This window comes from Pipra filicauda, unplaced genomic scaffold, assembly GCF_003945595.2.
Source record: "Pipra filicauda isolate LSUMZ 115617 unplaced genomic scaffold, ASM394559v2 scaffold80_size11013439_pilon, whole genome shotgun sequence".
NCBI lineage: Eukaryota > Metazoa > Chordata > Aves > Passeriformes > Pipridae > Pipra > Pipra filicauda.
In genome coordinates this window covers 5,725,716-5,740,260 of record NW_024104987.1, presented here as the reverse complement: position 1 = coordinate 5,740,260, position 14,545 = coordinate 5,725,716, and the positions used below count along the sequence as shown (strand labels likewise).

Here is a 14,545-nt window from a genome sequence, read left to right as displayed (position 1 = left end):
TCTTTAGAAGATTTATTATCCTGTTTTTCATTTTCTGCTCTGAATATGTGTTTGACACATCTTTAGTTATTAGAATAGAAGCCTGACACTGTAGGAAACAGAAAATGTTTGCCTGCATTATGTTTTACATTATAAATGGTGCTTGTTCTTTGCCATACAAACAGGCTCCTTGAATAATTTTACGGTGTGCGGTTGAGAACTGTGCTGAACCATTTGCTAGTAAATCAGCATCTCTTACAGCAAACTCTCCATGCTTTGTCAGCCACTATATCTAGGGAATAAAATCTAATAAAGAAAAAATCCAAACGTCGAGCAGTTATGACTTATCTCCCTGAAAAATATGTGCTGTTTTGAGTTTAGGACCCAAATATCTGAGATTTTTTGGGGCAGTGTCCACTACAAAAGCTTTAATGTACAGTAGAATGTGCAAAACATCTGCCTTTTTACTAAAAATCTGGTATTTGCAATAAAATACATTGACTAGTTACAGTTTTCCTCTCAGTTCTTGACTCTCAGGGAAGGTTCAGCTCCTGAAAGCAGCAACGGGAAGTTTCAGCTTTAGTTTCCGACTGTGATGGAATTTCAGTAACTTTAACCCTGAGAACTTTAAAAAGTAAAATAAAAAAATGAACCCCTCCTCCTTGACATTAAAGATGATGAGGAACACCTTAAAGGTTGGAGGGGTTTTATTTGCTTTCTGGTCTTGGCGTGCTGGGTACAGTCATATCCTACTATCCAGCTTGTCTTCACCACTTAATAGATGCACCAACTCTTTTTTAATTAGTATTTAAATTTTTTTAATGGCAGCTGGAATGTGTTGATTCCAGCAATAGCTAATATCAAGAGACTTGTCAGCTCTCATATTTTATGGCAGCAGTGTGCTTCTGTGGGGTCAGCCTTTACTGCATTGCTTAGAGCTACTTATAGTTTTGCAAAAGAAGGCTGATATTGGAAGTAGCAAGGAGTGAAACCAACATGAGGAAAATAAAGGCAGGATCTGCCAAAAGCAGGAAAAATTCTGAAGTATTATCCCAGGTTTTTTCTTTGTTTCATAATAAATGTTCTGAAAGGTTTGACATATGCTGTGGGATCCAAAGTACCTGAAAATGATGTTGGTATTGGCAGCTCTTTTCCACCGGGTCCCCAGTGTCTCTGGTGCCTGACAAACTAATGTCACATGAGCAGCAATTAGTGTTGACATTTCTTAAGGCCAAGATGAGGAACAGTGTGTGGACACTCAGAGCAAGCAGTTCTATTCATAAAAACAAGAATTCGGCTGATTTTTTTTTTTTTTTTTAAGTTATTGTGGTCTTTGCTGGCCGACTTAGCTTTTTGATTGAGTTCCTTGTCTGTGTTTGAGTGTTTGGATCAGAACAGGGAGTACAACCTTTCACACCTCCAAGTGTAATTGTTCCCAGTGCTTTGATCTCAGGTCTCAATTTTTCAGCACAATTTCCCTTGTCCCCTCTCTTCCCAGAGTATCTACTCAGTAGAAAAGTGAGATGTTTTAAATGGTGAGAAAGGATGTTTTTTGTTTTGTAGGAGTTTGTTTTACAATAAAATACCCAAGATTCTAGGCAGATCCTTGAGATGTTTCCTTGCTGGTTTGGCTTTTAAAGCTGGAACAGAATGGTGGTAGGACAGACATGCATGGTATCCATAGGTCCCGTTGTGCTGAAGGTCTTTGCTTTCTGCCTTTGTCCCACAGATCTCTTTTAGTTACTTTCTGCATAGGAATATTTTTTTCTTTTGGATTAAATGAAAGGAAAAACTGATCTTGTGAAACTTGGCTATTACTTTCTCTTTGCTTTGTGATAAGGTGTGGCTTCCTTTGGATGCTCAGTGTCTCCTGACAGAGCCATATGCCTGATTTGAAAAACTGGAGCCAGGTGTCTAAACGTGAGCACTAATGAAATATCGGGAGGAATGTGCAAAATATTTAATTCTAAGCTTTAGTTCAGTCTATTTCCACTGCATTACATGATTGGAACAAAAACCTAAACAATTCATGGCAAGATGGAGTTCGTTAGCTCACAAAATGGGGTTGGAAATGTTGACAAATATATTTGTGGTGTTCCTGTATGATTGCTTCATTTCTGCTTGCAGGGCTCCTATATTGCAGCCTAATCCAAAGCACAGCATGACTCCTTCCTAGGACTAGTCCCTTCTATCATATCTCTCCCTCCCCCTAAATCCCTTCAATCAGCTTTCAGTAAAATAGAAAATAGGTTTTATTACTTATTAAAAGTTTTATAATGGAGGCCTGGCTTATCTTCCCTACCTTCTGTCACTGACAAACTTGGACCAACAACTGCCAGATATTTGTCCAAAAAATAGATTGAAACATTGTGGATTTTATGCTCTCAGTAACTTTACAACCTGGGAGAAGCTTCAAAGACCCCAAACCACCCAAACCAGTAGTAGAAACTAGTTTAAAAGTTACAGATCACTGTGGCAACTCAAAAATACTGAATGCATGTGACTTGCAATTTTTTTCAGTTTTATCAGCTGGGTGAACCTGAGGTGACAATTTTGCTGTATTTCAGCGGCAGAGTTTGATGATGTTAATCTGCAGTGTAATACTTGCTGTGTGACACTACTGTGGTCGTGTTGTGGATTTTTCACATCACTGCACAGTGTTACGCCGGCCCAGGGAGTTCATCTGAAACACTTAAAATGAAATAACTGGAGGATCAGGTACCACGTGTGTGTTACCAGGGTCCTGGGCCAGGGCCACCAGCCCCGACCCTGCTGCAGACACGGCCCCCCTGTGTCACAGCCCCTCCACTGGTGCCTTCTCTGCACCTTGCACTGAGCAACTGAGCTGTTGACAACTTCAGGTTCTTCCCAGGTTTCCATCTGCATCCACATCCTGACTCTGAGGGTCCCCTGAACTCCAGTCCGTGCATGATCTCACTTTAGGAGCTGCGATCTTTCCAAACCTCTTCCTGCAGCAGACTCTGGACTTCCCTGTCTGATGGTGCTTGCACTGTTCTCTTCAACCACAGATGAAATAATGTGTTTATGTTAAATTTTGCTGGCCTCCAGTTTCTAGAACTGCCTTAGAGTGGCTCAGTTCCCTCATACTTGTAGTGCCTGTTCTTCCATTTGGTATAAACAATTAGTTGGTATTTTCTGTCAACTTCAATGTGTTATGGGTTATAAAGTGAGCATTAGGGATGGAATATCCTGAGGTTTGTTCCCTCTCCAGATTAAAAAAAAAATAAATTAAAAAATCCCTCAGTATGCAAGAAGGTGAAACATGAGCTATGTGAACTTGTTAAACACATTTATTGAGTTCTTGACAGTAACCAAACACAGTGAATGACCATTATAAACAAGAAAAAAGGCATTTGCTTTTACTTGGTCAGCTCCTGCTTTATCTGTAAAGAAAAGATATCCCTTTCCACCACCAATTTACAGGATTGAATGTTTGTTCCAATAATGGCTTCAGCAAGGAAAATGGCAATTTTAAACTGAGATATGTTTCAAGTGCTTTCTGCTTCTGAGCCCAGTTCCTGTTAATGATGGACCATAAAGTGGAGTTAAAGTTATACCAGCTCTAAGTGCATTCCTAATTGTCATTAACTCACTTAAACTGGCTGCAAAAAGAAAAGGGAAGTTAAAAAAAAAAGAAAACCAAAAGAAAAACACAAATAATGCAGCCACAAGTAGTAGAGGCTTATTATTTCAGAAAGGAAAAAATAAATCAAAGCAAGTTTACTAAATTAATTTGTTAAACACATTTATTGAGTTGTTAATAGTAACCAACACAACGTATGACCTGTTGTAAAACAAGAAACAGAAAATGGATCAATTCTGATTTTGGCAAATCCTACTACAGATATGTGACAGAGGGAAATATTTCCATTTCCTTTATATTCTGCAGTGATATATTTACAATACTTATCTCTCAAAGTCTGTCCCTTTTTTAATTAAATTAACAGAAAGATCATAACCTAGAAATAAGTTTCCTTTACAGTAGTCTTGTTCTGTCTTGTCAGGATCCATTAATGATAGTGAAATAATGAGAGCTTTCCAAGGATTACTTGGCACACAGAACACAACTCCACTTTGATGCTGTACCGAGCCACCTTTTTTCTTTCTTTTTTTTTTTTTCTTTTTTAATTGAGGGAGGGGGGAAAAAGAGGAAGAATTTCATATGTACAAAGGCTGAAAAGTCTTTCTTTGTGACTCTAAATTAGTTCAGGAAAATTGTAATCACATTTACTGTAATACTGTCTTTTTACTTTTTTTTTTTGTGTGTGTGTTTTTTTTTTTTTTTTTTTTAATTTCCACCGATCATATGAATGAATTTTCAGTTGAGTTTCCAGCATGGCAGCTCTTTTCCCACAGCACGTGCTGTTGTGAACCCAGAGAGTGAGGTTTGGTACATTCCAGATGATGTCAGCTCCCAGCAGCAGCATTCCACTGAGGTTACGGGTTCTGCCTGCTCTGTCTTACTTACTTGAGGAGCCATTCATTTACTGAAAGAGAAACAAAAACCATTAGGCTTCAGCAAACTCCAAATACGAAACTGGTTGGATTTAACAGGGTACTAGGCACTTAAAATGTCTTTAAAAAACCAGGAGGTTCAGTTTCCTCCTCTTTCTGGAAAAGGATTAAGTCTGAATGACTTTCTTTGAAGTGTTGTAACTCAGCCATTGCATCGCTGCTGAAAATGTGCTTTCTTTTCCAACCTTCAGTACTGTTCCTTCATAACCATAATATTAATGCTGAGAAGGCACTTTTACACCATTATTTCAGGCAACACAACTGTGTGCACAGGCTAAGAGGTGCATGAGGCACACTAAAGCCCAGTTGTGAGCTGCAGCTGTGGCAGTGTCAGGCTCTACCTGCAGGTGACTGAGTTGGTTCATTGTTTAATATCCATTGTGTGACACCACACTTCTCCATTTGAGTGCTTGCTAGGATGGTGCACCTCTAAAGTGAAATATATTCTTTTGTTTGAGATCAGTTGTCACCAAGATTAGCTCATCCCCCTTTGTGGGTGGGCAAAACAGAGCAAAATGCACTTGGTAAGGTGAGAAGACTTTAAAATGAGGCAAGAAAACTGTCCCATCTGCTTTTAAAAACACATTAGATGTCTCAAGACTTTTTTTTTGGTCATGTTTCCTGCATGTTTCTGGGCATGTTTCCTCATCTGTTTCCAACATGTAATGTTTGACTGATACCATTATTCCCCCAGATCTGGAGTTTTAAGTGTTTTTATTTGTGTGCTTTATGTGCTTTGATTTCTCGAAGAAAAGAGCTCAGTCTAGGCATAGAAAGGGTTATTCTGGAGGCAGAACCTACCTCTATACTGTAGTTTCTGTGCTCTATTGTTTGGACAATCTTTTCCCTGTAAACTAAAGTTGATGTTAGTTCGGATACATCGGTTGTTGAGAGGCTGGACTGGTCTGAAATTGTCACTCATGCTCAGAAATATCTGTGATGGCTGATTCTGGCTTAGCAGTCGTAAAGAATGCATCTGTACAAAATACAAAACAAGGGGGGGTTAGTGCTGGTCTTTCCTGCAAGTAAAAAACAAACAACAACACAAGACTATTAAATAGGACAGTTAATATGTGAAAGCAAAAGAGAATTTCAGCAGTTTGTACTCAGAAGTGAGTTTGAAAGAGTTAAAACTGTTCCTTCTGTTGTCCTCTGCTTCTGAGCCCCGTTTCAAACCAAAGTAACTAGTTTTGTGTGGAGTAAACGAAAATGGTATGAGGTATCCTTGGCTGAGCAGGAAACAAATGGAATCCACGGTACTGGATGGCAGCAGCTGGTGCAGGGAAAATGAACTTTATGAATGACAAGAGCTAATTTCCCAGGTTTTGTAGCTATTAGTGTAGCTTTCAGTCGAGAAGCCACAGTTTTGGCTGATGTTACTCAAGAAGCAGGTAGGGGCAGTCAGGATGGAAGGAAAACTGACAGTCCTGCTGCTGGAGTCAGGAAATTAATGATGTTAAAAACGGAGATCCTCTGTCTCTTGACAGGTCTGTCATGATATTGTCTGTGCTGTGACTATGATTGTTCTTACAGCAGACTCTGGCCTCGTTTGGGGATGGTTTTACAGATCAGAGGGAATTAGAGTCATCCCCTGTATCCAGCAGTGGTTGGTTGCAGGCAGCAGTGGTTCTTATGGTAACTGTGCTAAAGGCACATTAGTTGGGTAAAGTCAAGCAAAACCAGAGAGGTTAAAAAAGCTGCAATCCGTAAATGAGAAATCCTCAAAATATTTTGGCTTAAAATCATAAAAAGAAAATATTTTCCATGTCAGCATACAATTTGAGAGGTTTGCTTATGGCATTTAATGCTTAAATGGAGAAATCCAGTAGCTGGGCTTTATATACTGAAAATCTTTAACAACTTCCAGGGAAAACTCGAGCTGTGCCTTCCCTTTTCAGTCTGAGTACCCAATGTAATTAGTAACTACTCCACGAAATCAATTTGCAGCACTAATAATGGAGGATGTAACTAACCATTAAAGCATGACAAGGAGTAAGTATCATGAGATTATAACCCATAGGTAGTAGCACAGACTCTAGAAATTTTCTAATCCTCTTTTTGTACATCAGGGTTGCAACTAAAAACGTTGCTTGTAGGAAAATATTCAGGTCCTGTGTTTGAAAAGTACAGAATATTCAGCATGTTTGCCTGTGCTTCAGCTGTGTCCTTCTCCCAAATTACCCATTTAGAAAAGAAACGAAGTGCTTTCTCTCCATCCAGACAAAACTGGACAGAAGGAATATCACAAAAATAAAACATCTCAGGCTTTTAAAAGTCATCTTATCTACAATGTTAATATGATTTTAAATCCCAAAGTGATATTTAGGGTTGTTTTATTGTTCGTCATTTCATTTCTCAGGCCAGATTGCTTCTGTTGCATGCTTGGGGCAGGCAGATGGTGGTTTGAGTATTCCTTTGGGGTTCTGGTGTGCAGGAGAGTAGGTTTTAGTTCAGCTCACAGCTCTGTAGGCACCTCACTGATGGAAACTCCGAAGAAGACTGTGATTGGTGTTAAATTTGCTGTTTTCTGATGTCAGGCCTTGGATTGTAAGCAAGTCGTACAGAAATGCAGCCTGAGACTTTTCCACTGGTGTGTTTCCTCAACAGTGTAATTTTGACTGTGAAATTGTCTTTTCTCTTGCATGATTTATCCAGCTGGTCTCTAATAGGGACTTCAGTATATCAATCTGATTTTTCTGAAGGTATTTGCTGTGTCTATCCTGTCATTTTATTCTGTCCCAGAAGGCATTAGCTGATTTTTATTCAAGGAGGCCCCAGATATTGTATCGCTGTCCCTTAATGTGCTATCAACACAAATTTATTCTGACCTAAGAATGGCCTCTATTATAATTAATAACCTCAGTTATTTTAGTGCAACACTGCTGTACTTGTTCTAGAATCCCCAAATAACTATTCACAGCATCACAGAATAATTTAGTTCAGAAGAGACTGCTGGAAACCACTCAGTAGGGCCCACCTTAAAGATACTGATGGAGCTCTAAACAGTTAATATTTCCATTTTGAAAAAAAACTCCCTTCAATGTTTTAGCAAACTGTATAAAATGCATGCAGAGATCCCTTACAGCAAAAGGTTGAATCTATTTTTTAATGTAAAACTATGAATATATATTTAAAGTATTACTTTGTACCTACATTAGATTGAGTAATTTTTAAATTATTTTACCTGCATTCTTGTTATGTAGACAGGTTTGTTCATTATTATCCAGCTTGCTGTTTCATAGCAGGGTGGAATTGTCATTGACCCATCATACGTAATGAAACTAGATGTCTCTGGATAAAGTTCCTCAATATTAAGCCCCTGTAGTAAGTATGCATCATCTGGAGAATAAAGAAGGAAAACAATTGGGGTAAAACAAAAGCTTCACCAAAAAAAAATACAACCCTTTTGATGTATCCTTATTCCAGAACACGATCTTTAGTTTTACCAAGGTGTGAGGTTTAACAAATGTACACATCTGAATGCTCCAGTTTGGACAAGAAAAAGCAACACAAAGTCACTAATCCTGCTTGGGTTGAGCTGCACCCCTGTGAGCCGAGCACAGGAATTCACAGGGAAACTCTGAATCTCATTTAAGAGCGGGAGTTAAAAGCTTCTTGAAGTTGCAGTTATTGATTGAGATGCAGCAGCCTTTGGAGAATGTGCACTTTCCATATTTTGGAGTGATTAACAATTTTTGCTCCACAAAGCCTCGGGAAGGCCAAGAGTGTTAAAACTTAATTGCTCTTCTAGCACAGGAGGAAGTTAAGGTTAATGCATGATAATAAAGCTGCTCGATGGAGCCTGCTGGCCTTTCATGTGCACAGTGGGGGTGGATGCAGTGGGAGCTCACTGAGAATGCTAAAATCGGGGTGGAAAATATTCCAGAAATACCAGGGTCCCTGCTTTTATTGTGAATCTCCTTGGGAATTAACGAGGTATCCCTCTGCAACAGAATTCACTCTGTGGATATGCACCAAAATATAACGAGATGTGGTTCTATCTTTCAGAATTCATCAAAGTCCTCCAGCCTTTTCTACCCCATGTGCACTGTTTCCCTTGGGCAATGCCGGCCCTACAATATTTTTGGCAGTGCTGTCAAAACTAAAACTCAGATTTCCCTGCCAAATCCTAGGCTGTAGGAGTTCTTCCATAGGAAATACTCTGGGATATACGTGCTTTATTGCTTATACACTGCTAGTGTGTGTCTCAGAGAAAGCTGGGGTGGTTACGAGCTGTAACCTCCTGAGATCTCTTTGCACACCTTCACTCGTGTGTATTGTCTTCAATTAGGTTCATTTGCAGAGTGAGCACTAAAATATAGGCAAGGAAAGCTGCATATTGAGGTGTATTTCCCCTTTCAGTGCACAAGATGAGCTGGTCTTGATTTGCAGAGAAAGGAAGTTCATAAAAAAGAAAAAAGAGTAATTTAACCTGAATTTAACATATTATAGCTGAAGGACAAAACTTAGATGAGCAAAAGACTTGTCTCCTACAGTCTGATGGAAAAATAAAAAAGGACTGCAGACTACTGTTTCGGGCAACAGAAAATCAACACAGGCAAAGCAAATGTGACCTTGTTTTTTATTTTAACACAGTGCAGTCAGCATGGTACAGGGTTCTGGGGTAGCAATATCAGCAGCTACAGCATCAGTTAAAGTGTCAAGGTGAGAGTGTAACTTTTCTGCCTCATTGACCAGTGCCTTACAGTTATTTCATATTTTAAACATGTTTGTTATTTTACAGAATAAAATCTTGACCTGTCCCCTGGTGTTGGTCAGAAATAGACCCTTCTGCCACGTTCTTGCAGCTCGAGGGTGATGGCAGTGCTGGCTGGATCCTCAGGCAGAGGGGCAAGTGCTCTTAGTGTCTGCCTGTAAGTGGCTGACTGTCACCTTTTTTGACATGCTCAGTCTTCACTGGCCCATGGCCTGTGACAGTCTTTCTAAACCCAAATTTTCTAGACAGAAGTGTGAAATCAGAGTCAAAATGCAGCTCAGCTTGAACAGCTAGAGCTGACTGAATACACCTGTGTCCTATCCATTAAAAACATCATTTGCAGTGCACTGGTAACTTTGCTAGAATTGCATCAGAAGAGAATTAATGCTTTTTTTTTTCATGCCAGTTTTCAATGAGTCATCACACACTTCTCCCTTTCCCACATGAACATCCTGTTCCTCATTTATGAACCATGGAGAGTGGTGTGTTAGCTCCAAATGGCACAGAGTCAGGCAGAATAGATGGTTGCAACCTCCAAGGACCAAATCTGCTTTCTCACAGTTGTAGTGGTTTCAGTTGGGCTAAAATGATTTAAACCAGGTAGAATTTGCCCTGAATGTTTACTAGGAGATGGAAATCTAACTGAAGATTAATACAGATGAGGGATATTGAAATGGAAAACTGGAGCTAAGTATCACTTCAGGAAGAGTGGAAGATAGGGGTGAATGAAATAATTTTGTCTAAGTGAAAGCAGTATTTATTAATGCCTGTATATGGGTTATATTCCCATGGGAAGTCAGATGATTCCATGAGAAAATACTTTACAAGAAGGATATGGTTATCAACACTTTCCCCACGAACAGGTCTGCCTTTTCCCCCCATCCTGATAAAAGTTTCCTGTTCTAGAACTGAAAACAGAATTGGTGGGTTTGCATTAAAACCACACTGCAGCACTTCAAAGTCTTGTCTTATATTTATTGCAAATATGTAGTTCAAAATGGTCAAAATCATCCCATGTGATCTCTTGCCAGTTATAAACTTCTTTTAATAAACCCATCTAGCATTTACTAGATTCTCAGCATCATTCCTGTCTACAGCCCACAATCTGTTTATCTTGATCTGCTGCTGCCTTAGGGTGATTTCTGAACCCATGAACTCTTCTCTATACAAATTAGATTTCATTAGATTTTGTATTCATTTACATAAAGGCCTTGACTCTGACAATTTACTTAGCAAAGATGGAAATCCTTTTATCCCTAGGTTTGTAACAGGCGTGTGGGGTCACTTTTCACAGCAAATTCTCTGTATGTTCTCTGTAAAACAATGCTACTTACAGGGAATACATTGGTTACTGAGTGAAGGAAGGGACATTTGATTTTGAAGTTCATACCATGATAACCCAGAAAAGGACCCATGTTAGGTTTACAGGATAAGAATGTAGAGATCCTCAGCTTTTTAATCCTGAGGCAGAGTTTCCCTGCTTACCAGCCCTCCCCAGTCTCTTGGACCTGGCCTGACAGGGAGTCATTCTGAACACCCAAGGTGTTCACAACCTTGGGGAGTGCTGAGCCTTTATTGCTTGTGACAGGAGCTGCAGGAACTCAGTCCTTCAGAGAACACACTGAAACGTGAACCTGGAAAAATTATTATTATTTTATTTTTCCAGATTCCCCCCCCCCCCCCCCCCCCAGAAATCTGCATCTTAAGATTTTCAGGATAGTCTCTTAAAATCAGAATACTTTATTCACTTATATATTATCTCTAAAATAACTAAAGACTGAATCTGAGGAAATTCAGAATTTTATAGCTTTTCTGCCTAGCTGAATGTGTGGCAGTATTTTGGAGGAGAACGACAAGCCCAAATTTTCATATGGAATTTTGGGAATCCAGGGTTAAGCAAACACTGGATGAAAGCTCATGTAGCATAACTGTTCTGAAAGAAAGCTAACTTATCCCCTTGAATGGCACTTAAAGAGGAATAACAAAGCAGTTTTTCTTTAGAGATATTCACTTAGCTTCTGACTAAAGCATGCTTGAAAGAACCCTTGTTTCAACCAGCTCACAGTAGATTCTTTGGGCTGCGATAACAGAATAAAATAAGCATTTAAAATCTGCTTAAAAATTCCTTGGGGTCCACTTTACTTCACTGGAGCCATTAATATCTAAGGGTAGAAATTTCCCTTGTAATGCATTTTGCCCATGGAAATTTCACATGGCAGGGAAGATAGCTCTTAATTTTGTTGCTGCTCTTTAAAAAAAGTACTCTATTTATATTATAAACTGTCCTGACTCTGAACCAATGCTCCACTCATCATTCCCTCCACGCTCCTGTTGAGCACTGGGCCTGGTCATTTTGTCAGCACCGTGCTGAGTATTGACTTCAGGAGTGGACCCCTAAAGCACAACCTGAAAAGCTCCAGCAGCTAAAGGCAGAATAGAAATCCTTGCAATGTAAGAGGTAAAATTAGTTTTCAGCAATGATGCTATAATCCATCATGCAAGACAACTGCAAAATTACTTTCAATAACACTTTCGCGTTCCCAATTTACACTAAAAATTCCCAGTCAATACTTGTTACTACAGTAAGTAACCCAATGCCCTGCAGAATATCATGTGCATTGTATCTACAAAGGGTTTCATTTTAACAGATAAACTTGTTACCAAAAACAGTGGTTAAAAATTAAAACAGTTAATCACTGATTTTGCAGCCTTATGTTACATGTTCATCTTCACGCGAAATTTCATTTAGCAAACCCAAATGAGGTGTGATGGGAATTGCATTTTTCTTGTAAGGAGACAAAACAAGCAATGAAGGGTTGTAGGATGCTGACAGCTCCAGAGAGGAGGAGTGTCCTCTTGTAAGTGCAGCATACAAATGAAATATTTGGTATTAGGAAGCTGTACTTGGCTGCTGCTGTGGGTGATGGTTCCAGGCTCACACAGGCAAGAAGAAAGATGCTGCAGGTGCCTTCCTGCCCTGTGGAGCTGTATGCCCCTAATCACAGCCTGTCCACTGCAGCATGTGGGGCCAAGGAGCACAGATGGGGCTGTGACACACCTGGAAGGTGTGAGGTACAGCTGCTGTGCTGGGAAACACAGAGTAGCGGCCTTCTCTTACTTGGTGTGTAAGACCCAGCAGTGTCTGTATGCTGGGAACAGCAGCTTCTGCAGTGGTACAGTCAGGGAACTTCTGGCTGGTCCGTAGGTTGAAGCTGGGAATGGGGAATTTGTCAGTGAAAGAGCTGGAAAAAGCACAATAATGTCCTGTCTCCAGGATGCTGCAGTGGCAGCACTGGTAGGCAGGAAGCTCTTAGAGAACAGCATTGCTGTGTTTTTCCAAGGAATCAAGACAGGCAGTTGAAAAATGGAGCTAATCTCTTGCTTCCATGCAGAGAAGATGATATTTTATACTGATGGAACAATCTGGTAGAAATATTCTGAGGGGAACCCTCTGTTGCCTGTCTTTCCATAGGTACTGTGGAGAACTGAGTTTTGTCATTATAAAAGTGTCTTATTTGGACCAAAGATGTAACAAGATTTGTTAACTGTCAGGTAAAATCAGAGAAACATCAGTGGGATGAAAGGTGTGTGTGTTGTAGGACAGGACAAGCAACTATTAGTTTTTTCAGTTTGCTGTGTACTTTCAAAAAGTTAATTTCTGGTATTGTTGAACTTATCGACTTAATGGCAGTTCAGAATTCAAGTGAATATTTGACAAAGGGAATGAGATTTTCAGGATTAAGAGGTTTAATTTGTTGCATTGAGATACATGTATTTTTCATTACTTTCTCTAAATTATCCTAATTAAGCTCTAGATAACCACAAGGTCAATATACTAACATGATATTATAGGGCATCATCAATTAAAGGCTTTCCAAATGCAAATACAACAAATATACAAGCTGTGCTAACAACCTCTTTCTATATCCATTAAATGTAGCAATAGTTGAATAGGAATGTCATAACTTTTCTGTACAAAAAGAAAACATTGATGAATACTAAATCCACAGTTAAAGATGCACCATCTAGACACAACTTGATTTGATATGATCCAGGCTGCTCTGCATGTCCCTTTTATTGCTAACAGTGGGCAGTTTCTCCTGAGCATCCTGTGTGAGTACAGTATGTGTATGTGTCAAACATAATTTCATTAATCTATTGCTTCTTCAGACATAAAATAGACTTTGAAGTTCGGAATTCACTTGATAAAGTGATGACCTAACTGGATTTTTCACGTTCCTGAGTTTATCATGCAGAGTTGCTGGCAACGCAAACTTGGAACTTTTGCCCGTGACCAAGTGCCTTCTGATTCAGTGGATCACTAAATCCAGTATTTGATACAGAAATCATGCAGCTGTTAGCCAGAGGAAATGAAAAGAAACTTACTTTTATACGTTATTCTCGTTATGGTGTCTCTGTTAAGCATACGATTTAGAAATGGATTTGATGATTCAGATACCTACAGAAGAGAAAAGGAAACAATGGCAAAGCCCTCTCACAAACATTTCCTTTCCGTGCTCACTCCTGACACTCCTCCAAATTGGATCTGCCTTTCCCCACCCCCCCACTCTTATGGGAAGAGGAAATAATTACTTAGTTGTTTTTCTAAGAAACCCTGGTAGAAAGTTGGTATCCAAAAATAAATCCCCCAAAAATAGGGATGGGAGAGCAGGGTGAATAGAAACTGATGCCTGAATAAAACCATGAGCACAGGGTTTTTTTCTCCAACAGCTGTGATGGGATTTGCAGGTGGCTGGTATAATTAGGCAGGATTTTCATATAGTATTCTATTATTTTTCTATTTATTGAGAAATATAATTTCCTTGTAGCAGACTATTTCAAATGAAAGCTGTCTTCCTTTGTTTTACATGTGGGTAACATATGAGGGAACACTTCATGTTCAGGTGGAACTTCCTGTCTATCAGGTTCTCCCTCTTTTTCTCTTGTCCTATTGCTCAACAGCACCAAGCAAAGCTTGGTCCATCCTCTGACCCTCCCTTCAGATACTTCTAGACATTGAAAAGATTCCCTCTGTCTTCTCTTTTCCAGGCTACTTTGAAGCCTTCCTTCAATTTTTCCCCTTTTCATGAATTCGAGTCACATTGTTGGGTCATGATACAATACATTTTGGATGAAAAAAAGAAAAGGTAGCCTAAACATCTTTCTTAGATATTAGACCTGTGTGAAAATTGTCCTTTTATATCTAATTATACAATATGCTCTGTGAAATGCTCATTTTAATTCTGAGGTCAATGTTTTGTCAGGAGCTTTATGAAATGGGATTAGAGTACTAAAGGGAAGTAACAGATATCC

General features: G+C 39.4%; 1 protein-coding gene across 1 annotated transcript in view; it reads right to left on the bottom strand.

Moving 5' to 3' along the window:
• Nucleotides 1-3,272: 3,272 nt before the first annotated feature.
• Nucleotides 3,273-14,545, bottom strand: part of CA10 (carbonic anhydrase 10) — a 185,986-nt gene continuing 174,713 nt past the window's right edge. Inside the window, exons 7-10 of the mRNA XM_027749790.2 lie at nucleotides 13,619-13,691; nucleotides 7,700-7,854; nucleotides 5,317-5,491; nucleotides 3,273-4,487 (exon numbers count right to left, since the gene is read on the bottom strand). Of these exons, the coding sequence (XP_027605591.1) occupies nucleotides 4,465-4,487; nucleotides 5,317-5,491; nucleotides 7,700-7,854; nucleotides 13,619-13,691 (426 nt within the window). The 3' untranslated portion in view covers nucleotides 3,273-4,464. The remainder of the gene's footprint in view (nucleotides 4,488-5,316; nucleotides 5,492-7,699; nucleotides 7,855-13,618; nucleotides 13,692-14,545) is intronic.